This window comes from Narcine bancroftii, chromosome 3 (genome assembly GCF_036971445.1).
Source record: "Narcine bancroftii isolate sNarBan1 chromosome 3, sNarBan1.hap1, whole genome shotgun sequence".
NCBI lineage: Eukaryota > Metazoa > Chordata > Chondrichthyes > Torpediniformes > Narcinidae > Narcine > Narcine bancroftii.
The window spans coordinates 277,783,364-277,808,599 of NC_091471.1; the positions used below are offsets into that span (position 1 = coordinate 277,783,364).

At 44.2% G+C, this 25,236-nt stretch overlaps 1 protein-coding gene across 5 annotated transcripts in view; it reads right to left on the reverse strand.

Moving 5' to 3' along the window:
- LOC138758823 (myosin phosphatase Rho-interacting protein-like) overlaps positions 1 to 25,236 on the reverse strand; it is a 260,679-nt gene that overhangs the window by 38,172 nt on the left and 197,271 nt on the right. For all 5 annotated transcript variants that reach the window (XM_069928231.1, XM_069928232.1, XM_069928233.1 and 2 more), the window contains 7 exons: positions 17,910 to 18,051; positions 15,041 to 15,157; positions 14,679 to 14,735; positions 10,656 to 10,724; positions 9,084 to 9,173; positions 5,961 to 6,070; positions 2,085 to 2,619 (listed from right to left, as the gene is read on the reverse strand). In XM_069928231.1, coding sequence (XP_069784332.1) covers positions 2,085 to 2,619; positions 5,961 to 6,070; positions 9,084 to 9,173; positions 10,656 to 10,724; positions 14,679 to 14,735; positions 15,041 to 15,157; positions 17,910 to 18,051 — 1,120 coding nt within the window. The remainder of the gene's footprint in view (positions 1 to 2,084; positions 2,620 to 5,960; positions 6,071 to 9,083; positions 9,174 to 10,655; positions 10,725 to 14,678; positions 14,736 to 15,040; positions 15,158 to 17,909; positions 18,052 to 25,236) is intronic.

A 25,236-nucleotide genomic window follows, 5' to 3' on the forward strand; every position in this document is an offset into this window, starting at 1 on the left:
TACTTCCAGAGATGCTCTGTGGTCTGTAAGGTGTATGTGATTGGGGGAAAAAGGTTGAGATCCCCTGGAATAGAGACACGGGCCAATGAAAGAAAATGAGGTCAGTGTAGTTCAGCATCTGGGTCAGCATGGAGGAGTCAGGCTGAAAGGCCTGTTTCCATGCTTTGCAACTTGATGAAGGGGTCGAAACCGAATGAGGTAACTCTGTGAGACCAGGCAGCAAAATCTGGGCTAACTTGCTATGGTGGCAAGTGGAGGTAAATATGTTATCCAAGAGCCAGATGAGTTACAATGGGCAAATAGAGTGGTTTGGAGGAGTCACTTTTCTCTCCTGCTCAGAATTAATGTGGCTGGGACTTAATCAGATTTGTGTCCTTTTGTGTCAGCATACAGTCGAAACATGTTTTTAGCAAAGGTAACGGGTCCCAAGTAAAGGGCAAATTCAGCCACTTTGATAGGAAATGAAAAAATTCTCCATCCACAGAAAGCCTTGAAAACATGCCCTGCAGATAGTGGTGATGGGTAAAGATGGAAACTGGAGCCGTATGCTGGGCTGCTGAAGGTCTGAGCTGGAAGACGCTTTGAAATAGTCCAATGCACTGATTCTCAATCTTTTCACTCAGAACCAACCTAAAGAATTTCTACTCACCACTTATAACAAACCCACAGACCACCAATTGTGGGGAGGACTCCTTCCTAGACCATTGTTGTGAAAATATGAGAATTTTCAATGTTTGTCATCAAATTTACAACCTCGTTTTTTTACATTTAATTTGTATTTTTTTAGAGATATGGCAGGTGACAGGCCCCCAGGCCCATGAACCCGCGCTGCCCAAATGCACCCATGTGACTAACTAACGTCCTTACCCGGTGTGTCTTTGGAATGTGGGAGAAAACTGGGGCACCACGAGGATATGGGGACAACATAGAGAGAGAGCAGCAGATTTGAACAAGGCTGCTGGCTCTGTAATACCATTTGCTAACCACTACACTAACCGTGCTGCCAACATGTTTAATGCATCAATAATATTTGTTCTTGTGTCGTTGTGGCCTCATAAAGGGGGTCACCTCAGTCCACAAGTAGTCTGCAGACCCCAGGCTGAGAAATTCTACATCAAAAGACACGGGGTGAGAGTTGTTAAATGGGGAATTGTGAGAAAGCACCCAAAAAAATGCAGTTTAATGCAGAAATTGGAAATTAATATATTTTGAACGTTAAAACTGGAAAAAGAGAAACAACAAGTAAGCTTTTAAAAATGGGGAAATTCATAGCAGGCTTGAAGACCAGACTGTAAAACTTTCACAAAGCCACTTCCAATATTCAAAGAGATCAGGATTTATCAAAATGCTTTCACAGAATTTGGTTAAGTATCAATCTCAGAGTTAACATTAATGTTGACTGAGCAGCATTTGGAAACTGTGCAAAAATATTCCAAACTTCAAACTTATGAGGTGGCTGTCATTTTTAGATTCTGCTCTCCAGTCTCAGTCTCCCAAGAAATCACTCAAGAGTTGTTTTCAGTTCTCCTTAATATCCTGTAAATGTCAGTCAAAGAACTCTAAATTCCAGGTTTCTAACCCAAATTGGCCAGTGTTTGAAATACTTAGACAATTTTAGCAAATAACACTATTAGAAATGGATATATCCCTAAACATTAGGAGCCAGAATGGGCCATCTGGCCCTTCCATCAAACCTGTCCCATCACCTCCCCATTCTGATGGGAAAATCAAAATCTTAAAAGTGTAATTTAAAAAGAATGGGCTTACAGGGTGCCCACTGCAAAGGTTCCATTATTGTCACATTTAGGATGCAACATACTCAAAGTTCTTTAACTTTGTCTACTGTGAGGAAGACAGAGAATTTCCACTCTGTCTAGCGCCCCTCACAGAAACGAGGCCCCAGCGAGGAATGAACTCGCGACCCCCTGTTGAGAAGACCAGTGCTCTAACCGCTGAGCTATTGGAGCCTCTTTTGTGTTGTTCTAATTCCTTTTTAATTTTTGGAGAGATTAACGTAAATCTCGTTCACATTTTGAAAAGTCAGAGTGTGCTCCCCTCTCAGCGTGATCTCTGTGATTCCTTACCTCCTTGTCCAGCAGTAAAGCCAGGTCTTGTGCAGGGGATGCCCCTTCACTGGCAGCTTGCAGAGTAAGAATGGGAACTCGTTTCTCCTCACGCACCAGAGTGCATTCCACTTGCTGCCACTGATGTTCGATTTCAACACTGACATTCTTCGGGTCTGGGCAGATGGATGTTGTAGCCCCATCCACCTCCATCTTGTTTGCATCATCTGAATAAGTTGTTTCAAATCGCCTGCGCCTTTCCTCCCGCCGACGTGCACGGTCCAGCTCCAGCTCGTGCTTGCCTGCATCAGAACCCGATGCAGACTGAGGCGTGGATCTGCGGACACCTCCTCTGCCAGACTGCTGCTGCACTGGACGAAAGTCTGCCCAGTCAAATGTTTTTGAACGCCCTTCTTTCCTTCGCTCCCAAGCCCTGCTTTTCCTTTGTTCAGCTTCTAAACCAGATCCACCAGGAGAGGATGGTGCTGCCTGCCTCCCATTTATTGATGCACCCTCAATCAAAGTTCTCATCTTCAACTTCTCTTCTGGCAAACTTCTGTGGTAAACCAAAAAAATCCTACAATCACTGAATGTTAAAACTATCAGGGGTACATTCTGATACAGCACAGCACTCTTTCAATCTTCTTCAACTACTTGCTGCTTCAACAATGGGAGGAAAGAAGTATCTCATCCTGAATGCGTGGAACAAGTGTGACTGAGTAGTGTAGCCTTTAAATTTAAATGTAGACAAACAGACCCTGTCAGCCTATGAGCCTCTACTGTCCAATTACACCCAATTACCCTACAACCCCCATACATTTTGAAGGGAGTCCCCAGAGGAAACCCATGCAGACATGGGGAGATGGACAAACAGACAGCGTGGGATTCAAACCCAGGTCGTTGGCTCTGCAATAGTGTTGCACTAACCGCTATGGTAACCATGCCGTCCCAAATTGAATCTGTTTGGTGTGGGGATAATGCAAACTTGATCACAAATAAAATAAAATAAACTATAAACAAAAAAAACTAGAAATAGCAAGAAAACAATTAACATTTCAGATCGATGTCCTTGCATCAGGGGGCACACGGTTTTGTTATAAAGTTATATGGTCAGTTTACAGTTATTGACTTGCTAATTCATAGGCATCAGGTTGAAATTCAACACAGCAGGAATTATTATCTGGAAAACCATGAAAAAAAAGTGTTTCATTCATTAATGTCCTTTAGGGAATGAAATCTGCCACCGTCGTACAGTCTGGTCATAATGTGGCTCTGGACTTCAAATGGGAATCGTTCCTTCAGTGTCTCCAGTGTTGAGTGGAGTGAAAATAACCCTGGGAGCTCCAGCACATTTATGTAAAAGCCTTGTTTTCTTTTCACCTCATGTAACATTTATGTCTTATGCTTTTTATGTAGTCGGCAGAAGAGTATGGAAGAAACCAAAACTTGACACTTTATGGGGAAGGGGGCCATAAACACTGAGCAGAGTCCTGAGGCTGAGAATGGCTGATGTAAATGTCATTGTTCTGGAGATGGTGGAGGGTGATAATGAGAGTTCAGGGGAATATTTTTACCACATGGAGAGATTCGGATGTAGGATTTTATGATGAAATTGTACAAAGCATTGGTGAGCCAAATTTGGAATACTGTGTGCAGTTTTGGTCACCAAATTATAGGAAGGATATAAACAAAATAGAGAGAGTGCAGAGAAGGTTCACGAGAATGTTGACAGGATGTCAGGGTTTGAGTTACAGAGAAAGGTTGAGCAGCCTGGGGCTTTTTTCTCTGGAGTGTAAAAGATTGAGGGGGGATTTGATGGAGGTGTTCAAGATTTTAAAAGGGATTTCAATTAAAAGTGGGGGATATTCAAACCAGAGGCCATGGTTTGAGATTGAAGGGGGAAAATTATAAGGGGAACATGAGGGGAAATTTCTTCAAGCAAAGGGTGGTTGGAATGTGGAATAAGCTTCCGGCGGAGGTGGTTGAAGCAGGGATGTTATTTACATTTAAGGAAAGACTCGATAATTACATGGAGGAGAGAGGATTGGAGGGTTATGGACCAAGTGCTGGTCTGTGGGACTAGGAGGGTGGGGATTTGTTCTGGCATGGACTAGTAGGGCCAAACTGGCCTGTTCTGTGCTGTATATGGTTATATAATAACATAACAACTAGCTGGAATAGGCAATTTTCAACCTCATGCCTGAATAGACATCGTAGCTGGTCTTGCACTGACCCCATATCTCTTGATTCTCCTCAGTTAGATGAACCAGGGAGGTAGACCACTCATGGAGAGGTTTAATGGACCTTCTCTAAAAGGCTCAGCTGTGGCAGGGATGTGATCTCACTCCTGCTGCCACCACACAGAACTTCAAGGTCATTAAATTACAAAGCCAATTCAACCTCAGCAGTGGGAACACTTGTGAATCAGGAAAGATTTGAATAATCGGCTAAAGGAAAATGGATTTGATATGGACAAATGATGATTAACAAATGAGTGAGAATTTTTTGATATATGCAATGAGGACAATGCAGTCAATGAGGAAAACCGATTTCTTGAAGACACAACATCCGTGAGCAACACATAAGTGAGACCTCGATAGCAAGTTGGCTAAGTAACAGTCAACAGAAAGTCACGGTGGATGGTTGTCTGTCGGACTGGATGATTGTGAGGTGTGCCACCCCATCCCAGAACACGATTAAGATCATTGCTTTCTTTTTGATCGATATTATTAACCTAGATCTGGGGCTGTGAGCACTATTTTTATAGCTATGCAGGCAGAAAATTTTGCAGCGGAGTGAGTTGTGGTGAGATCAGTGATGGATCTAAGCAGGATACAAATAAGCTGCTGGAATGGGCATGTATATGGCAGATGAAGCTTAATGCAGGGGAACATGACATAAATTACAAGAAGCTAATAGAAAAAACAATTCTGTTTCAAAAGGACAGCAGGAGTAGAGGAAGTCGGAGACAAGGGAGCACAAGCCATTGAACACCTCAGGGTGGTATGGGGGGCAGGGGGGTTGCGGTTGGGGAGCTGATGGAAAAAGTCCACAATTCTGGGGTTAATAAACAAGCAGGGCAAGCAGGGATATGAGATATGACGCCTGGAATATTGTATTAAATTCTGGTCACCTCATAACATGAAAGATGTAGGATAATGGAGAAAGTCCAGGACAGCTACACAAAAAATGATTGCAAAGATTGTAGAGGCTGGGAGTGTTTTCTTTCAAGAGAAGGGCTGGGGAAGAGGGAGAAGTTAAACGATCAACTTTCTGAAATTGAAGCCCCACCACCAACCAGTACTGTAATGAGGTCCGATGGAAAATGGCCCTGCTGTCGGTCACAGGGAAGGTCAATCCTTTGTTCCTCTGCTGGCTTCATCCAGTATCTGAACAGCTTCTCACAGAGATGCTGTGTGCCCTCCTTCCTTCAAACAGTGGAATGATCAGAACTGATATCTGCAGAGCAGCACCAATAGCAGTTCTTGGTCTAATTTTTAATCCCATAAATGTCTCTGAATCAATGGCGAATCTTTTTCAAATTTCCCTGTTCTCGGAATTTTTTGGTTACCGTTCTCCATTTCCCACACGTTGCTCCACTCGCAGATCCACTAGAGACCAGTGCAGAATGGGCTACAGGAAGGCTCTGTTATTGCACCAACTCTCTCTGACCTGCCTCTCAACACAAACGTTTCCTACTGAAGTGCAGTTGATGAAGACTTATTTCTTCCCCGCCTCAAGCTCGCCACAGCTCATTTTGCAGAGAGCAAGAACAGGTGGAGGTAAGCACCAGGTAATAGCAGTCAAAAATAATTTCAGCATGACTTCTGTATCAGATTCTGTTGGACGCCCCTCATTTGAGAGTGTCAGACATTCACATGCATCCTGGGCACTAACCTGGTCACATCTGGAGTATTTGCAGGATGTATATTTCTCATTATCGCTTGCATCCAGTTCCGGCGAATGCCTGATGTCATGGCGGACAATATGTACACTTTCCCCTTTGTCTGGCTCATGGATCATAAAAAGAGTGGTCAGTCAATGGTTCTCAGCCCACTGAGTCCTCACCATTTACACTGATTCTACTCACAGTCCCCTCATCTTACCCCACATTCTACCATCTGCCCCTCTAAACTCACATTCCACCTGAAGCAATTCTTATGCCGTAAGTGCAGAGATTAGTATGTGATTGGGAAGAAAAAGTTTGAAAACCACTGTTTTAATTATCCCCAATTGACTCGTTATGTGCACAGTTTCATAACTCCAAAGGAAATGGCCAATGACAAATATTTCAGTAACAATTGGGTCTAGAGCAGTGATTCTCAACCTTCCCACTCACATACCACCTTAGGCAATCCCTTACTAATCCCACAGAGCACTTCTGGCATAGGGATTGCTTAAGGTGGAGTGTAAGTTTAGGGGGGCAGTTTGAGAACCACTGGCCTAGACGCTTGAGGTAACTTAGAGTGACAAGTTAACCTTCTGGCTGCACAACCTTGGATGTGGAAGAACATACCAACTGCATGCAGAGAGCATCCAAGGTCCGGAATGAACTCAGGTCACTGGAGATATGAGACACCAATGCCTGTGCTGTGTAAAAGTAGCAAAAGCATAAAAATGCTGGAAGAACTCAGAAGGTCTCACAGTGTCCACAGGAAGGTAAGATATAGAATCAATGTTTCAGGCCTGAGCACATCGTCAAGGTATGAGTGAAAAAGCAGGCAGGCCCCTGAATAAAAAGGCTGTGAGTGAAGGAAGAAGGAGCAGGGGGAGAAACGCAGGCCAACAGGTCATACATGGATGGGAGGACAGGAGAGGAAAGGGGAGAACTGAGAGCTGGAGGAAAGGAAACAGGAAAAGGGAAAGAGAGAGTTCAAAGAAAGGTAGGGATAGGGGATGGGGAGGGGGAGGGGGGTTGCAATTGGAAATTGGAAAAGTCCATTAACATAAAATATTAATGCCATCTAGTTAGAGGGTCCCCAGAAGGAATATGTTTTGTGCCTCCAATTTGTGGGTGGTCTCACTCTGGCAGTGCATAAGACCATGGGTAGACATGTCGGCAAGGGAATGGGATTGGGAATTGAAATGGGTGGCCACTGGGAGATCCCTGCTGTTGTGGCGGACAGAGCCAAGGTGCTCAACAAACTGATCTCCCACTCTGCATCCAGTCACTCCGACACAGAGGAGGTCACAACAGGAGAACCAGATACAGTAGATGACCCCTGCAGATTCACGTGTTGCTTCCCTTGGAAGGACCATTTGGTGTCCTAAATAGTGGTGATGGAGGAAGTGTGGTTGTAAGTGGAGTATCTCCTCTGCAGTCACAGAGGTAGGTAGCAGTAGGTGGGAAGGGAGGAGTGATGAGAGGGAAGTTTCTGCGGAAAGCGAAGGGTGAGGAGATGGGAAGATGTGTCTGGTAATGAGATCACGTAGTTGGTGATGGAAATGGTGGACGGTGAAATGTTGGATATGGAGGCTGGTGGGGTGGTAGATGAGGACAAGGGGAATCATGTCGTTGTGCATGGGGGCGGAGGGGGTAGGGTAGATATGCAGGTAAAGGAGGATATGCAGATGAGGGCCAAGTTGATGGTAGTAGAGGGGAAGCCACGTTAATTTTGAAATTAAGGAGGACATCTTGGATGATCTTGCAAGGAAGAACTCATTGTGGGAGCAGAAGCTTTTTAAAAACATTTTCTTTTCAAAGAAACAGCACGATAACAGGCGAGCTCACCCCACCCAAATACCAATCAATCTACCAACCCCATACATGAGGAAACCCACGCAAACACAGGGAGAACATATAAACTCCTCACAGACAGCAGGGGGTTCAAAGCCAGGTCATTGCTGCAGTATTAACATTATGCTAATGCCATACTCTCCATGCCATCAAGTTAATCTAGATACCAAAACAGTGCTAAAAAAAAACTGATCATGTGGAGTGAGTTAGAATAGAATCTAATCGTGGAGTTTGGTTATTTTAAACAGGAAAACCAAACAGCTACTAGTCACAGGCTGAAGTTTCAGATGTTTATATGCAAAATAACTGTGACCCATGGAAAAATTATATGAAAAGAGAGATTTTGGATGGTTTCAAGCAGCAAGAACAATCAAATTCCTTAATTATTTTTGGTCACCTATTGTCAATTAGGTCATGAACATTTCACTCAGGATTTTTACCCCATCAACATGAAAATCAGTTAATCTTTCTACAAGGACAGTTGGATCTGAGCATGCATAGTTTTTAGAAATTAATACAATCTGTTCCTCCTTATTCACTGACTGTAGAAAAGTTAAAACAGTGAAGCGTTGAAAACACCTTAAGAACATTTGACATTGAAGATGAAGGATGGACAATAAACTTTTTGATTGGCAAGAGGTTGAAAACAAGAAATATGTTCCTATTCATCAGATACTGAGTAAAGCTCCTTCTATACTGATCCATCAAGGCTATCACTCCGTCAATAGACATGAAACTCGTATTCCTAGAAGGATGTGAGCCAGTCGGAGCATTAACACATGAAATGATTTCTCCTGAATGATTGACTCTTTTGTATTTAGTAGCCTTCTGCTGTGTCTCATAAACAAGAATTATAATGAATCACTGTTACATCAGCTCTTGGATAACCTTACAGCTGCTTTAGGAAGCAACTGAATCTACTGAAAATCCTATTAGATCCCAATCAGTGGGTGAAGCCAACACACAAATCCACAAACATTAATCTCTCCAGAAGAAGTTAGAAAAAAATCCAGTTACGGATTTTCAAGCCATCTAGTTCAATATAAAGGGAAGATTGTCCAAACTCCTCCAAATTGGAGGTGTGCTGGAGGCACACAGGAGTCTACAAATGCTGGAATCTTGGTGAAGGGTTTTGACCCAAAATGCTGACATTCTTTTTTGCAACAGGTTGGTTGTTGAAAGTAAATGCCCTCACATGACGATGGCAATATGCGCACACATCCATATTGCCTGCCAGAAAACCACAGCTCCAAAATATCATTTCAGGTGAAATCTATACTTACATGGATCTGGAATCCATAATTCCTTTGAACTTCATATTCAATCACATTATAACAGCTGCTTAAATCAATCTCCCCATCCAAATCCACTGCCTGCAGAGAGAGAAGTAAATAAAAATCCTTTTAAAGTGTAGGGGCTGTTCATGGCCTAGAGGATCACAGTCTCAAAGTAAGAGCGATCATTCAGGATGAAAATGAGATGAAATTATTTTCAACCAAAGGCTGGCGAATTTCTGCAGTTCTCAGTGTAGGGAACACAAAAATAGGCAGACTTTTAGATACCAAGCAAATCTAATGATGGGCGACAGCAAAAGGAGGTAATAAACATTCAGCCATGATCTCACCAAACACAGAGCAGCCAGAGGGTCCGATTGGTCTACTCCTGCTTCTACGTTTACAGCTCTGCTGCAACCAATATAACTCACCAATAAAATTTAGAATGTCTAACTTGAGCCAAGTCTCGGGTGTTCCTGTGACTTGCAAGGCCCAATTGAAACCAGATTTCTTCCCATCAATTGCCCGCTTGTACCTATCCCAGTGACTGCAAGAAGTGTCGCACTTTCACTTCCTCCCATGTTAAACAACTCTTCACCTGTGAATTTGTAGGGATCATTTACTCCACCTGGTGTTCCTGATGTGGCCTCCTCTACAGCAGAGAGACTGGACGCAGACTGGGACATCTTTTCGATGAGCCCCTTCCCTCTGTCTGCTGCAACAGTAAGAACCTCCCAGTGGCCACTCATTTTAATTGCTCACCCCATTGCCACACTGACATGTCAAACTGAGGGCAGCAGAAAATGGTAGGAACAACATCTTGGCAATCTCCAATTAGTCATCTTCAATATCAAACTCCAATTTCCATTCACCTCCTTTCCTGTGACTCTCTTTCTCCCTATCCCTGTCTGCTATCATCTAGCTCTTCACCCCCTTCCCTTCCTTTTCCTATCAGAGAGCTTATCTTTCTTCGTTCTCTCTCCATTCTTCACAGTTTCCTTCTCTTCTACCCGCCCACCTGCATCATCCTACCTCTTACTTGTTATCCTGTGCTCCTTCCCCCTTGCCCCCACTCTCACCACCTTTTTAATTCAATGCTCCTGATGAAGGACTCAGGTCTAAAACTTCGATGGACTTTCACTCCCTATGAATGCTGCGTGACCTGCTGAGTTTCTCAAACACTTTTGTGTACTGCACTCAACCCCAGCATCTGCAGGCATTTACATTTACGAACCATGTGTCATCCTTTTGATGTTGGACCCACCAGATCACAAATCCCTCATTTGGCCCAGAAGCTGTGTAGATTACAGAAAGGAAAGGGTGCTGCAATTGGTCATGGTACAATATGGACTGCGGGAGCAGGTGAGTCAATCCTATTCACAACCTGCTGTAACATTTGTAGCGGAATAAGAGGATTAACTATTCCTTGACTGAATAGCTTGCCTGTGTGTCATCACTAAACCAGAAGGTGCGAATGTTGGTCAACACAAAAGGAAGTTTAGGGCTGAATCTAGAAAAGGATTCACAACAAAGCCACAAAAGGTCAGTGTCTTGCCACCAACCGGCGAGGTAAATACTCACCTCCTCTGCAGCTGAATCACGATAGTACTTTAGAACCTGGTCATTCAGCACAAACCAATGCTTCTTCCACTGTAAGAAAGCACAACATGGCCTTGAAACCTCTTGCGACCTACTAATTCCCTTCTTTCACCAATGATTTACTATGCAAGAAACCTATCTCTCATACCCTATTTCATAGGAGAGCTACCAGAGGCAGCTGTCCATCTGCCCGCTACTGAAGATAGATTCCGTTCAATCCTACAGTCTTATACCAATGACAGAAAAAGAGGATCAGTAGAGGGCAATGGAACAGGAGCCCAAACAAGGTTGAAAATACAACGGTACTAGTCCTCAAAAGGGGGATACCAAAGTACCTCACCTGCAGTGAATTAATTTGAAGATGTTTCTGAGGGAATGATAAATCATAAAAGTAATGTGGTTGAAGTTATTTGTCAATGTTATCTGGTGCAGTATTAAGAGTAGTGTAGGGTACGCAGAGTAACCGGTCAACTCTAACATTCACACCACTGCATAAAGTAGAACAATGACACAATATAGAGTTACAATGAATGTGGAGGATGGAGCGGAGACAGCGCTGATGGAAGCGTTCTAGGAGCCGTAGGTGATGCCGGTAGAGGACCCATGATTCGGAGCCGAACAGGAGCGTGGGTATGACAACGGCTTTGTACACGCTGATCTTTGTGTGTCTCCGCTCCATCCTCAACATTCATTGGAGTGACTTCATCACCAACATCGAAGTACTCGAGCTGGCAGAGTCCGCAAGCATCGAATCCACGCTGCTGAAGACCCAACTGCGCTGGGTGGGTCACGTCTCCAGAATGGAGGACCATCGCCTTCCCAAGATCGTGTTATATGGCGAGCTCTCCACTGGCCACCGAGAGGTACAAGGACTGCTTAAAGAAATCTCTTGGTGCCTGCCACATTGACCCCCGCCAGTGGGCTGATCTCGCCTCCAACCGTGCATCTTGGCGCCTCACAGTTCGGCGGGCAGCAACCTCCTTTGAAGAAGACCGCAGAGCCCACCTCACTGACAAAAGACAAAGGAGGAAAAACCCAACACCCCACCCCAACCCACCAATTTTCCCTTCCAACCGCTGCAACCGTGCCTGCCTGTCCAGCATCGGACTTGTCAGTCACCAACGAGCCTGCAGCAGACGTGGACATTACCCCTCCATAAATCTTCGTCCGCGAAGCCAAACCAAAGAAAAGATAGAGTTACAATGAAGAGAAGAATCAAGGGCAGCATGAGAGCTCATTCATAAACCAGACAGCTGAAGTGAAGAAATTGTCTTCAAGGAATCTTTCCTTCCACACCATCATTTCTTACAAACCTACTGGATGGTGCCTCACCATAAAAGTTTAAATTTAGGCTTAAGGATTATATGAATTTAACAGAATGCTTTGCCGTTTAACTTTTTCTGCATATAATGGGAAATGGATTGACGGGTTCGTACAGGCCCTTTGCCTGTTTGTCCGGTCGATGCTAATCTCATTCTTCCTCTCACTTCCACAGCACCACTCTCCTCCTCGGCCTCTAACAACTTGAAGAGAAAGGCAGCTTGATGTTAAGTATGTGTGAAGAAAAACAAAAGTTCAATTTTGAAATCAGTTGTAAATAACTAGCACGAAAGAAAATAATTTACAATTGAAAATGAAAAAAATGTTAAATATTCATGTGTTGTTAAGAGGAAGAGATGAATGAAGTACGAGTGCATTTTAACAAGCAGACAAGTAAAATGATGCTGAAATGTCTGAGATATTACACAGTAGAAAACAACAATACTGGGTCTAGCAGTAATGGTGGAATCTGAAGAAATGAATGACAATGTAGCAGTGCTGGAGAGAATAATGAGACCTAAAGACAACAAATTGTCTGACAATTTCTAAATTCAGAGATTTGAAGAAATGACTACAGAGGTGGTGAAAACAATGGTCACCAAATATTGGGCATGGAAAAGCAAAAGAAAGAAAGGAAAAGAGGGGACTTTTGATCAGTGAGATATTCATAGTTAAGAACATTTATTGTTGGCATCTCTGGACACTCAAAATCATTATCATTCTTGTGCAGTTATTGCAGTTCTGGACAAACCTTCCAGATTCCAGGTTTTCACACACAAATGGTCACCAGTCATGTCTTCTCCATGATGCTAGATTCCTGATGGTGCCTAGGCATAGGGCAAGATGTCGTGGAGATTCATCTGATCAAATTGTGTTAGAGCAGGAGTAAAACATGCGAGTCTGCAGACACTGTGATTTAAGTCTGCCTATATTTTGTAATACCTTGAAATGCCTGAAACGTTGGTTTTGTGTCTTTATCTTTTCTACCTGTTGAGTTTCTCTAGCATTGTTTTTACTTTGTGTCATGTTAGACCTGTCATACAGATACCTTTCAGGAGGAACCAAGTTTTAGTTCAGTTATAATTTTCATTGATTTATTTTTTATTATTGTTTTAAGTGTTTTTTATAACAAAATCCTTCTGGATTTGAATATTAAACTTTCTTCAGCAATTTAATTCAGTAGGCATTTTTCCACTGATTTCTCATACAAAGGATATTTAACCCAGGGAAGACCTTCCAGTGTAGAAACTCACCACTGTGCTTGGAGCTGGCTTCATCCACGAAGTTCAGCATGAATTCAGTTTTAGAAATTGTTTGTAAGCTGGATGCAAGTACAGGTCCTTTATCTGGAACCCTTGAGGGACAGCGTGTTCCAAATTTCGGAATTTTCCAGATTTCAGAAAGATCACCCGAATTGTGCTGCCCTCCTTCCAGTCGCCCAGCTGATTCCCTCAACTGCGGTCCCTCGGCCGCCCAGCAGTCTCCCCCAACCACTGGTCCCTCGGCCGCCCAGCAGTCTTCCCCGACCACCTGGCAGTCTTCCCTGACAGCCAGTCCCTCAGCTGCCAGGCAGTCTCCCTCGACTGCTGGTCCCTCGGCCACCTCCCCCGACTGCTGGTCCCTCGGCCGCCTCCCCCGACCGTCGGTCCCTCGGCCACCTCCCCCGGCCGCCGGTCCCTCGGCCGCCTCCCCCGGCCGCCGGTCCCTCGGCCGCCTCCCCTGGCCGCCTCCCCCGGCCGCCGGTCCCTCGGCCGCCTCCCCTGACTACCAGTCCCACAGCCGCCTTCCCCGACCGCCCAGCAGTCTCCCCCGACCGCTGGTCCCTCAACCGCCAGTCCCTCTGCCGCCTCCCCCAACTGCTGGTCCCCGGACAGCCGGTCCCTCGGCCACCTCCCCCAACTGCCGGTCCCCTGACCGCCCGGCAGTCTCCCCCGACCGCTGGTCCCTCGGCCGCCTTCCCCAACCGCCTGGCCACCTCCCCCGACCGCCGGTCCCCACTTGCCAGATTTTGGAGCTTTCCGGATTTTAGATGTCCAGATAAAGGATCATGTACCTGTATAAGTAACTCACCGTTGACAACAATATTAGCACCAAAGCCCTGTCCTGCATCTCAGGACATTGACACTTAGGTATAATTGATACAGAAAATTAATGGTACATTTACTTTTATCTTGGAACAGATGGTGTAGAAAGATTATTAAAATTATGTACAGTCTTGATAAGACCATATATTTTGTCGTATTGTTTCTCTATTAAATACCCTGGACGGTTCACTAGAATTTGAGAATGATTTGCTAATCTGATTTCTGAAATGAGAGGATCATTCCATGAGAGAGATTGAATTAGTACACGTAGCCTGCATTCCCTAGAAATAATCTTAGTGATATACGAGTTTTGTGGCATGTTCATGACAATAAGTTTGGATTCTGATTGATGGGCTCATAGAGGTTTCAGCTGGTGAGTCTGGATTCCGAATCTCACAAGTCTAACAGAGGAAGGGGTAAAATTCCTTCACTAATGAAGTCATGACCCTTCGTCTATTCGATGCCCCAAAGGGGCAATGATAAATAGTCACTAAATATGGGACAGAACTGGAAGGAGACTTTCAAACGGCACATCAACAATGATCTTATTGAAATGCAGATCCAAATGAGAAGGAGACAGATTATATTTTCAGTTTCTTACCTGGCCACTAGCAGAGAGTTTGGTCATCCAACCTTTCTTGAAATTCAACAGGTCTGGCTAGAAGCAGGAAGTAATGAGAAATAAAAGAATGTCAGTCAAGGGAAAATTGTAAGTGAGAGCAATTAGGGACAGGTGACCGGCATGCATCAGAGACCCACACACCAACTGCAGGGTAGCCTTGGGCAGACAGATTATAGTCTTTCATTGGTCACAGCCAATTCTGTTGCACCCATCTCCAGAGTCCTGATCGTCTCCCTTCTTCCCTCTTTCACCCTCCATTTACCATCAGCTTCTCTGCATTTTGTCCATATTTCCCCATTTCTGATTAGCCCTCCCAGTGCCTTGATATGGGATCTTCTTACCGTAACCGCTGATTCGCTTGTTCTTCTGTCCAGCGATTTAGCCCTGCGATACTGTGGAATGGACACTGCAGAAATATCCGGGGCACAGCTGATTTGGTCTGATTCAGACACAAAGTCCTATGGTAATAATCACCAAAGAGTCAATTACTTACTGCAGCATTTGGTTTAAAATACAGCTATTGCAATACTGAAATCAAGATCAGGATCATCAAAAATAAATTGTCTCCAAATGAGCAACAAACACTTAAAAAAAAACTTCTGAAATTTTCATCCTACATGAAAGATGTACAGAAGGCAGAAGTGAACTAGTCTGAGAGAAATCAAGGATAGAGAGGGATATTAGTATATTAGGTTATATTGGAACAATGCAGACCAATTGTGAGACCTATTCTTGAGAAAGGTCATTGCAAAAGACGAGGGCTGACTCGCGATGGCAAGCATTTGTATGGGACGTTGGTGAGGTAAAATTTGGAGTATTATGTGCAGTTCTGGTCACAGGAAGGATATCAATAAGATTGCAATAGTGCAGAAAAGATTTTCAAGGATGTTTCAAAGGATTTGAGAGCTGAGTTACATGGAAATATTGAATAGGTTAGGACTTTATTTCCTGGAGCTTTGGAAAATGTATGGAGATACAATGATGAGGCCCATAGAGAGAGTAAATACAAGAAGGCTGTTTCTACTGCAGTTAGGTGAGACAAGAACAAGTGGACATGGGTTAAGAGTGAAAGGGGAAAAATTTAATGGGAACATTATGGGAACTTCTTCACACTGAGAGTGGTGAGAGTGTGGAATGACCAGCCAGCAGAAGTGGTGGACCTGGGTTAGATTTTGACATTTAAGAAACATTTAGATAGGTCCATGGATGGGGGAAGTATAGAGGGATATAGTCTGGGTGCAGGTCAATGGGATTAGGACTAGTTCAGTACAGACTAGATGGGCTGAAGGGCCTGTTTCCATGTTTATAGTGTTCCACAGTTTTATAGGATTATGGTTCCATAGAAGGGCGGCACGGTTGATGTAGCGGTTAGCACAACGCAGTTAAAGTGCCAGTGATCGGGACCGGGGGTTGAATCCCGTGCTGTCTGTAAGGAGTTGGTACGTACTCTCCATCTTCAGGGGTCTCCTCCCACTGTTCAAAATGTACGGGGTTGTAGGTTAAATAGGTGTTACCGTGCTGTATGTTTAAATTTTAAAAAATAAATTGAAAATTGGTTGGGAGCAGTTTTGGTGAAAGGGAAGGTGGTTTGGCTTAGAAGCACAGCATGAACACAATGAACTGAATAGCATCATTCTTTGTGAGGGAAAGGCCATGCCTCTTGAGCCTAATTGAGGTCTTTGAGGAGGTTCCAAAAGAAATTGAAGAAGATAGGGTGGCAGGGGTGGTCTATGTGAATTTTTGTAAGGCATTAGACAAGGTTCCCCAAGAGCGACTCATTCAGAAAGCCATGAGGCATGGGATCCATGAAACCTTGGCTGTGTGGATTTAGAATTGGCTTGCCTGTAGTAGTGGAAGGAAAGTATTCTGCCTGGAGGTCAGTGACTAGTGGAGTTCCACAGCAATCCATTCTAGGAGCCCTACTCTTTGTGATTTTTATAAATGATCTAGATGAACAGGTGGAAGGATGGGTCAGTAAGTTTGCAGATGATATGAAGGTTGGAGGAGCTGTGGATGGTAATTAGGGTTGTGGTAGGTTACAAAAGGATATAGAGGATGCAGAGTTTGGCAGAAAAGTGGCAGATGGAGTTAAATCCAGATAAGTGTGAGGTGATGCATTTTGGAAGGACAAACCAGAAGGCTGAGTACAGGTTGGATGCTTAACATTGCGAAAGAACAAATGGACCTTGGGGTCCAAATCTATGCATCTCTCAAGGTTGCGACACAGGTTGATAGGATAGTTAAGAAGGCCTATGGGATGCTGGGCTTCATTAATAGGGGGATTGAGTTCAAGAGTCGAGAGGTCATGTTGCAACTCTACAAATCTCTGGTGAGACCACACTTGGAACACTGTGTTCCATTTTGGTCACCTCATTATAGGACGGATATTGAAGCCATGGAGAAGATTTACCAGGATGTTGTCTGGATTGGGAAATGTCTTATGAGGCAAGATTAGCAGAGCTGGGACTTTTCTCTTGGGAGCGAAGAAGGGTAAGAGGTGACTGAATAGATTCTGAGAGACATAGCCAGCCAGTGCCATTTTCCCAAGACAGGAGTAGCAAACACCAGAGGACATCTGTACAAAATGATGGGAGAGAAGTTTAGAGAAGACATCAGGGGTAAGTTTATTTTACACACAAGTGGTGGGTGCCTGGAATGCCTTGCCAGGAGTGGTGGTGGACGCTGACATTTAAGAGACTCTTAGATAGGCACATGGATGAAAGAAAAATAGAGGGTAACGAGGTAAGAAGGGTTTAGTATTTTTTTGATAGGAATATATAAGTTGACACAACATTAAGGGCCAAAGGACCTGTATTGTGCTGTAATTTTCTATGTTCTATTCTGTGCTGGGAAATAATCAAATTCCAAGGACATTTTGTGAACTTTTGGAAAACAAAGATCAGTGATGTGATGAAGTGTGTAGGACAGGTAGCATTTGATGAGGCTTTACAACAACTTACTCCATTGGAACAGGAAATTTTACATATTACATAGGAAAAGCAAGGAAGTTCTTTTGCATTTGCTTGGACATAATTTCATAATTTGGTTGCAATTGTAATGTTACATGCAGTTCTGGTACACTCCAGTCATGTTTAATGGAAGAGGGTGGTGAAAGTTCAGGAGGGGGACATTGATGCTTTTCCATTGGTGCTTATGTCAGAGGCAAATCAAGTTCAAACGCAGAATTGGATTCATGAAAGTTCTGCTCACTTTTTTCCTTGGATAAGATCTTCTCTCACTCCGACCCCGGTGCCTTCCACTGCAAATGTTAGACTCAGAAGAGGAACTCGACCCCATTTGCTGGGCTCTCTCAATTTCCAGAGCCTCAAACAGTTCAATGACCTGTGACCTCCTGCAAGGAGACAATGGGAAGATATCACGTGACTCATCCACGAGCACTCAGCTGTCCTTAAATTGTAAATGATAGAGTACAACAACTGATGTCACTTAACTGTTCACGGCCATGATGAGACATGCAGCATTTAAGGGAGACAGTGAGGGTTAGAAACAAGGGAACTACATTATTCTGTAGGGTTTTGCCTGAGAAGCCGATAAGAAAACAACCCCAAGCATAATTAGTCAAATTTGAAATCTAAAGCTATCCATTAATGTCCTGGAACATGCAATTTTGTTGTGAACTGCTGTTCAACAGTCGTGGTATTAGTGGTAACACCTTATAGTATTTCTGTTGTGACAATTTTATGTTGTTTGCTCATCACATCAAGGCATTCAGTTACAAACAAATGAGTAAACATTATCAAAATAAATGTGTATTACAATAACAGAAGCACATTTTCTTTGGATATTTCATAGTGGAGGATGTGCAAATACTGTAACATTGATAAAAATTGGACTCAGCAGCACCAAATGAACTCAGGGTTCACAAAAACTCTTTGTAGAATTCACAGATAAACTGTAACAAAATGTAAATCCACAGTATAAATTCTACTTTTGTCATTCAACCACGACATTTAGACAGACACATGAGCAGGGAGGGAATGGAGGAGCATACACCATGCACAGGCAGATGTGCAAGAGAAACTGACACCAGAGCTGGCACAAACATCATGGGCTAAATGGTCTTTTCTGTGCTGCACTGTTCTATGCTCTATAACCTTTAATTCTAGAACAAAATACCTAGAGCATTAGATGATTAAACATGAATATTAGGCAAGATGAGCAGCATTATAAGATAGCAATAATTTTACTTGATTTCAGACCATGTAAAATATCACCATGTTGCACAGTTAAGATTACTGCACTGTTTAATCAGGCCCAGATCAGAAACTGATTAATCGACACCGTGTTTTGATTATGAGAAGAGGCTGCGGCCTTGAGATATCCTGGGAGGAAAATTAAGTCCAACGTGGCAGGATGGCTGGATTCATCTGAGGAAGATTTTTTTTTCTCTTGTTCTTACAACTGCCCGTGACCAGATCAGATTATGTTGGTTTTCTTTCACCAAATTCTAGTCTCATGCCATTTCATTACACTTCTTAACATTTATCCATTTCCTTTTTAAAAATTGGATTTGTTTCAAATGTTTCTTGCAGAGCATTCACATTCAAAACTAGTGTGTAAAACAAAAGCCTGCAGACTTCTTTTGGACGATATGTTTAATTCATTTAAGAGTGATTAACTTTTTCCACTTTGCAATATCTGAGTTCTCCGTATCTATGTGGGAATGTGGTACTTGCATGCTTTCAGCCGGAATCCTAGTGTGTGATGGTCAGATACAACACAACCCAAATATTAAAAATTGGACAGCACATTTATCACAAGGGTTATTATCCTTGCTTATAGAGCTCAAGATCAGTTAATTTAATGGCAAGAACAATGATGGCCTTGTTAATGAATCGATGGGGATCGCAAGGAGGTATGCAAAGTACACCATCAGCTTAACTTTGTGCAGCTGTTTCGGGCAACTGTTCACCTGCATCTTTAAGTATCAGGGGAGGTGAGAATGTTTGCCACAACCAGTTAATGAGCACTCTAATCACCCGCCTTTATTTGTTGCATAAAGCCCAGAAGAATTCTCCCCAGCAGTCCGTCTAGGTCACGCAATTCAGACCAGACGGCAAGGGCGATACAGTAGACTAATCTTAACTGTCACTTGACAACACAAAGCAAAATCATTCATTGTAAATGGAGATTTGATTTCTTTGCCAAGAAGCGGGCACAATCAGTCTTCTAGAAGCTGCAATCATATGGATGCGTGGCAGACAGCAGGTGACAACGCTGGACACACAAAACCTGCAAAAGAGCACTGGACAGTCAGAAATGTCAGCAAAAGGAAAATGATCAGCAACGCATCAACAATCCCCAGTGGAGGTCATTCACCATTAAATGGAGGATACTATAGGGCTGGGGTTTGGCCAGTCTGATCACTTTAAAACCAAATCTTAAATGGTAACTCGTTCAATGCACATTGTAGCCATACAGAAATTGCACCATTAAATATCATCTTTATCTGTGATGTTAAGGCCAGAGTGACACAGCGTAAAAGAGCCCAACGCCCATGTGGTCCAAAATGGGGCAGCACAGTTACCGTAGTGGTTAGCGTACGCTGTTACAGCACCAGCGATTGGGACTGGATTTGAATCTCGGGCTGTCCGTAAGGAGTTTGTACGTTCTCCCTGTGTCTGCGTGGGTTTTCCTTAGGGGCTATGGTTTTCTCCCACCCTTCAAAATGTACTGGGGTGGGGGGGTGGTTGTAGGTCAGTTGGATGGCATGGGATCGTGGATTGAAAGGGCCCGTTACGATGCTGTATGACTAAATTGAAAGTTATCTTCAAATTTAAAAACATCCCAGCTGCCTGCATTTGGTCCCCATCCCTCTAAATGTATGCTATCCATTATTTTCTGAAATGTTTCAATAGTACCTGCTGCATCCCCCTCCTCCAGCAGGCCCAGTCCTTTTTGTATAAAAAAGGTACCCCTCAAATTCTTGTTAAATCTCCCCCCCCCAACCTTAAACCTATGTCCTCTAGTTACTAATTCCCCTACTCCGGGCAAAAGACTGTGCATTCACCCTACATTTTCGTCTCATTATTTTGTGCACCTCCTGGTATAAATGATGCAGTTGTATAGGGCCTTGGTGAGACCTCACCTGGAGTATTGTGCTCAGTTTTGGTCTCCTTATCTGAGGAAGGACATCATTGCCATGGAGAGAGTGCAGAAAAGGTTTACCAGATTGATACCATGAATAGTGGGACTTGCATATGAAAAAAGGCTAAAATGACTGGGTTTGTACTCGCTGGAGTTTAGACGATTAAGAGTAGACTTAATAGAAACGTTCAAAATTCTTAAGGGATTTGACAGGCTAGATGCAAGAAGATTGTTCCAAAGTTGAAAAAGTCTAGAACCAGGGGTCACAGTTTAAGGATAAAGGGGAAGTCCTTTAGGACTGAGATGAGGAAGAATTTTTTCACTCAGAGGGTGGTGAATTTATGGAATTCTCTGCCACAGGAAGAATTGAGGCCGGTTCCATAGCTATATTTAAGAGAGAGTTAGATTTAGTACTTGTGACTAGGGGGATCAGGGGGTATGGAGAGAGCTGGAACAGGGTACTGAGTGGATGATCAGCCATGATCAAAATGAATGGCAGTGTAGGCTTGAAGGACCAAATGGCCTACTCCTACACCTATTTTCTATGTTTCTATGCACCAAGGAATAAGGCCCTCACCTGCCCAACCTCTTCCTATAGCTCAGGCTCCCGAGTCCTGGTAACATCCTCATAACACCTGCATCCACTCCATCTTGACGACATCTTCCAAGTAGCATGGTGACCAATACTGAGCACAATATTCCGAAAGAGGACCTCACCAACAGCAACATGACCTTCCCAATATCTATATTTAATACTTTGGCTGATGAAGACCAATGTGTCAAAAGCCCTTTTCATCATCTGTGACGCCACTTTCCATTTATACCAGGGTCTCTCTGCTCAACAACACTCCCCAGATCACTGCTATTCACTGTGTAGGTCCTACCCACGTTAGACTTCGCAAAATGCAATGCCTCACATTTCTCTGCATTAAATCCATTAACTATTCCTCTAAAGCTGCCCAACTGATCAAGATCCTGTCTTTACATTCTACAACAGACGTTTTAGTGTCATCCACAAATGTCCCTCCAGTAAGTTCAGCCTCTGCACTTTTTGCCTTTCTCTTTGTTCTTTGTTCTGCAATTTTTTTCCTTGAGAGGAGAGTCTAAAATTCGAAGGCCCCGTCTTAACAACATTTTATAGGACCATAATTGGGAGGGACCTGCCTGGCTGCATCATTGTGGGGTTCAGTAGATGCAAAGTATTGGACCAAAAGACAGAGGATCATCAAAACGGCTAAGAAGATCGCTGGGATCTCCCTTTCCTCTATTGATGATATTTAATGGGAGTGCTCCTCAAACAGGGCTCAAAGAATTATTGAGGATTGCTCCACGCATTAGGGTTGCAATCACACTGGCTCTCCACTCAGCTCTGGATCACCTGGACAACAGCAACTATTCACATAAATGTCATCTACTAATTTGCTACGGTGGTCAGCAGAATCACAGATGGCAATGGGAAGTGTACAGGAGTGAGGCAAGTTAAGTGGTATCACAGCGACATCCTTGGACTCAGCATTAGCAAAACTAAGGAACTGTAGACTTTGGGAGGGTGAAATCAGGAGAACACAACCCAGTCCTCATCAGTGGAAAGGGTAAGAACTTCAAATTCCTGGGTGTCAACATCTCTGATGATCAATCCTGGAGCCTCTATGTCGATGCAATTGAAGGCTCGCCAGTGGCTATACTTCGTGAGGTGTTTTAGGAGATTTGGAATGTCACCAAAGATGCTTGCAAATTTCTAGATGTACTGTGGAGAGCATTCTGACTGGTTTCATCACCATCTGGTACGGAGGTGTCAATGCACAAGCCAGGAAAATACTACAGACACTTGTGAACTTGACCAGTGCCATCATGAGCATCAGTCTTCACTCCAGTGAGGAGATCTACAGCAAAGCAGCCTCTATCCTCAACAACCCTCACCACCCAGGCCATGCCCTCTTCTCACTGCTACCATCAGCAAGGAGGTACAGGAGACTGAAGATGAACACCCAGTGGTACAAGGACAGCTTCTTCCCCTCCTCCATCAGATTTCTGAATGGACAACAAACCACAGGCACGACCTCCCTTTCTCTTCTTTTGCACTAATTGCTTTATTTTATAAATGATATAATTAATAGCAATATTTCCACCTGTTGTGCTGCCCCAAAACAACAAATTTTGTAACATGTTCATGACAGTAGATTCTGATTCCAAGGATCCCTACCATCCATTGTAGGATCTTTGACCAACTACCATAAGAAAGGAGGTTCAAGAGCATCAAAATCAGATTGCCAGACTCGGAGTCTTGATGAAGGCTTCTGACCTGAAAGGTCAACCCCTCTCTCTCCCACGTATGCTGATCGCCCCACAGAGTTCCTCCAGTAAATTGTGTCTGGCTTCAGATTCCAGCCTCTGTATTCTCCTGTGTGTTCTTTCAGGAAACAGCTTTAGAGGCCCAAATTATATCTCGACAGTGCAGAGAATATTTTAAAGCAAATAAAAGGCCATAAAAATGTCACTGATGCCTGAATCTAATACTGACTGATACTGGATCCAATACTGAAAAAATTTGGATTCTTCCAGCAGACTATGTAATACTGACTAACACCACAGAGGGGCAGCACATCACTGAAATGGTCATAGATACATGAAAGAGCAACACAGGTCGACCTCGACTTACGATGGGGTTCAGTTCCAGGACTTCCGTTCCGGAATTCCATTGTAAATCGAAGATATCGTAAGTCAGGGTCCATCTGTACAGATCACAAATTAACATACTACAATTAGCAGCACCCCCCCTGCCCCCCCACCCTGGAGTCGCTCCCCGGGCTGTGGCATATTTAGACACTCTGAGTATGTGACACTCGCCAGACATTTGCCTTCATGTTTAAATGAGGCAATCTCCCCAGGACGTGGGGTCTGGGTGGGGGTTACGAATGAGTGAAGTGGAGTGAGACCAACAGCTTGGGCGGACAAGCTGTGTGGAGAACCTTGGGCGTTGGGCAATGGTTGGGGCTATGCTGCAAGGGCAATGAACAGGTGCAGGTCAGTCCTCACCTGGCTTTGCAGCTGCTTCCCTGCCGCTCGCACCCCAATAAAAACTGTGCTGGGAGCCTGCAGTTGGCAACAAACCAATAAGTGCTGAGTGGCTGAAGGATCGAAGCTGAGACAGGAGTTGCCAAAATGTCTTGAGTCGAAGCCATGTGTGTGCCTGGACTTTGAGTGCCAATGGTTCAGCTGCCGCATCCCAAGGAGCGGGTCCGTGTGCCCGAAGTCCCTGATCCTGCTGGGAACCCCACCGTGGCAAGCTGCGATTTGGCCAGCTCTGCTCTAGATGTTCCCTATGCCTTGTTTAGTAGAACTTTAGGGTCATTTTTCAGGAATCATCCACCAAAATGACAAAAATGATTGGAGACAGAGAGATTCTGAAAAGGGAAAGAGGTGTCAGAAATAGCCCAAACAAATCCACTTGGACAATTTCTGAGGTAAAACACAGGATTCTGTTGACACCGTGATTAAGTGAAGAAAACACACAAATGTTGGAGAAACTCAACAGGTCAAACAGTGCCTTTATGTAGCAAACGTTTCGGGCTGGAGCCCTTCATCAAGGTGTGAGGGAACTTGAGAGATGTCCGTAAAAAAGGGCAAAGAGGGGGTGGTGAGGGTGGGAAATGATAGGATGGGGGGGGGGGGAACACTGTGGGGGTGGGGGAAGAGAAAGGATGTAGGAACTGGAATAACTAGTTAAAGGGGGAGGGGGAGGCAAGCTGATTAGTGGAATGCAGTGAACTCAATGTTCATGCCCTGGGTTGAAGGGTGACCAGACCAAAAATTAGGTATTGTTCCTCCAATCTGTAGGTGTCAGGGTGGGGTGATGTGAAAGGCCATGGAGAGACACATGAGCTTGAGAGTGTGACTCAGAATTGAAATGGTTGGCTACAGGGAGGTCGCATTTGTTGTGGACGGAGAAGGTGGTGCTGGGCGAAGCGATCTCCTAATCTGCGACCGGTCTCTCCGATGTAGTGAAGGCCACAGAGGATGCACCGTATGCAGTAAATGAGTTCTTTGGAGGTACAGGTGAAGCAATGTCTGTTTGTAACCTCGGACCATGGTGAGGGAGGAGGTGTGGGTGTAGGTATTACACCTCCTACGACCACAGTGGAAGGTGCCGTGGGGGGGGGAATGGGAGGGGAGGGAAGAGTGCACAAGGGTGTCATGGAGGGAGCAGTCCCTTAAGAAGGTTGAGAGGGGAGGAGAAGGAAAAATTTGTCTGGTGGTGGGGTCCTAGTAAGTGCAGGATATTCCGATGGATAATGTGTTGGATGCGGAGGCTGGTGTGGTGGCTGGTGAGGACAGTAGGGATTTTGTGTTTATTGTTTCTGGGGATGGGGGGGGGGCTAGGGAAGATGAGTGGGGAACGGAGGAGATGCAGGTGAGGGCCGAGTTAATA